Source organism: Corapipo altera, unplaced genomic scaffold (genome assembly GCF_003945725.1).
Source record: "Corapipo altera isolate COAL_440 unplaced genomic scaffold, ASM394572v1 60582, whole genome shotgun sequence".
Taxonomy (NCBI): Eukaryota; Metazoa; Chordata; class Aves; order Passeriformes; family Pipridae; genus Corapipo; species Corapipo altera.
In genome coordinates, this window is record NW_020885962.1 from 1 (window position 1) to 1,737 (window position 1,737).

At 58.4% G+C, this 1,737-nt stretch overlaps 1 protein-coding gene across 1 annotated transcript in view; it reads right to left on the reverse strand.

Moving 5' to 3' along the window:
- Positions 1–1,561: 1,561 nt before the first annotated feature.
- The window catches only part of LOC113940919 (adenylate cyclase type 3-like), a gene marked incomplete at its 5' end in the record, with an annotated part of 6,300 nt that continues 6,124 nt past the window's right edge, over positions 1,562–1,737 (reverse strand). Inside the window, 1 exon segment of the mRNA XM_027632065.1 lies at positions 1,562–1,708. Coding sequence (XP_027487866.1) covers positions 1,562–1,708 — 147 coding nt within the window.

Sequence of the window (1,737 nt, forward strand, 5' to 3'; positions counted from 1 at the left end):
CAGGATCCATAGAGCATCACCGGGATCCATGGAGAAGCACCGGGATCGACGGAGAAGCACCAGGATCCATAGAGCATCACCGGGATCCATGGAGAAGCACCGGGATCCATGGAGAAGCACCAGGATCCACAGAGCATCACTGGGATCCACGGAGAAGCACCGGGATCCATGGAGAAGCTCCAGGATCCACAAAGATGCACCAGGATCCACAGAGCATCACCAGGATCCATGGAGAAGCACCAGGATCCACAGAGCATCACCGGGATCCATGGTGAAGTACCGAGATCCATGGAGAAGCTCCAGGATTCACAAAGAAGCACCGGAATCCACAGAGCATCACTAGGATCCACAGAGAAGCACTGGGATCCATGGAGCATCACCGGGATCCATGGAAAAGCACCAGGATCCACGGATAAGCACCGGGATCCACAGAGCAGCACCAGAATCCACAGAGCGGCACCAGGATCCACAGAGAAGCACCGAGATCCAAGGAAAAGCACCAGGATTCACAGAGAAACACTAGGATCCATGGAGCACGACTGGGATCCACAGAGAAGCACCAGGATCCATGGAGCATCACCAGGATCCATAGAATATCACCAGGATCCACAGAGCATCACCAGGATCCATAGAATATCACCAGGATCCACAGAGCATCACCAGGAGCCATGGAGAAGCACTGGGATCCACAGAGCATCACTGGGATCCATGGAGAATCACCGGGATCCATGGAGCATCACCGGGATCCACAGAGCATCACTGGGATCCACGGAGAAGCACCGGGATCCATGGAGCATCACCAGGACCCATAGAACATCACCGTGATCCATGGAGAAGGACCAGGATCCACGAAGTGTCACCAGGATCCATGGAGAAGCACTGGGATCCATGGAGCATCACTGGGATCCACAGAGATGCACCAGGATCCAGAGAAGCACAGGGATCCATGGAGAAGCACTGGGGTCCACAGAGCATCACCAGGAGCCACGGAACATCACCAGGATCCATAGAGCATCACCAGGATCCACGGAGAAGCACCGGGATCCATGGAGAAGCACTGGGACCCATGGAGAAGCACGGGGATCCATGGAGAAGCTCTGGGATCCACAGAGAAGCACCGGGATCCATGGAGCATCACCGGGCTCCACAGAGAAGCACTGGGATCCACAGAAAAGCACCAGGATCCAAAGAGCATCACCGGGATCCATGGAGCATCACCAGGATCCACAGAGAAGTACCAGGATCCACAGAGAAGCACCAGGATCCATGGAGCATCACCAGGATCCATGGAGCATCACCAGGATCCACAGAGCATCACCGGGATCCACGGAGCATCACCGGGATCCACAGAGAAGCACCGGGATCCACGGCGCATCACCGGGATCCACGGCGCATCACCGGGACCCACGGAATTCCCCACGTGCTTCCAGGCACTGCCACGCAGGATTTGTCCCCCTCCACCCATCCCTTCCCTTTTTTCCCTACCTACCCACCACCCCAATCCATTCCCCAAACCCCCTCATCCCCCCTCATCCCGTTGGTTTTTCCCCCCCGTCCCCACTCACGCCTGGATGTTCTCCCTCTCCAGCAGGGCCTCGTTGAGCAGCTGGTTGAGCTCCTGCTCGTTCTGCGCCGCGCCCGCCACGCGCTCGGCCAGGTCCCGCAGCCGCAGCCGCCGCCGCGGGTTGGGGAAGGACGGGGGGACGGCCTGAGGGGACGGGACACCGGGGGGGGGGG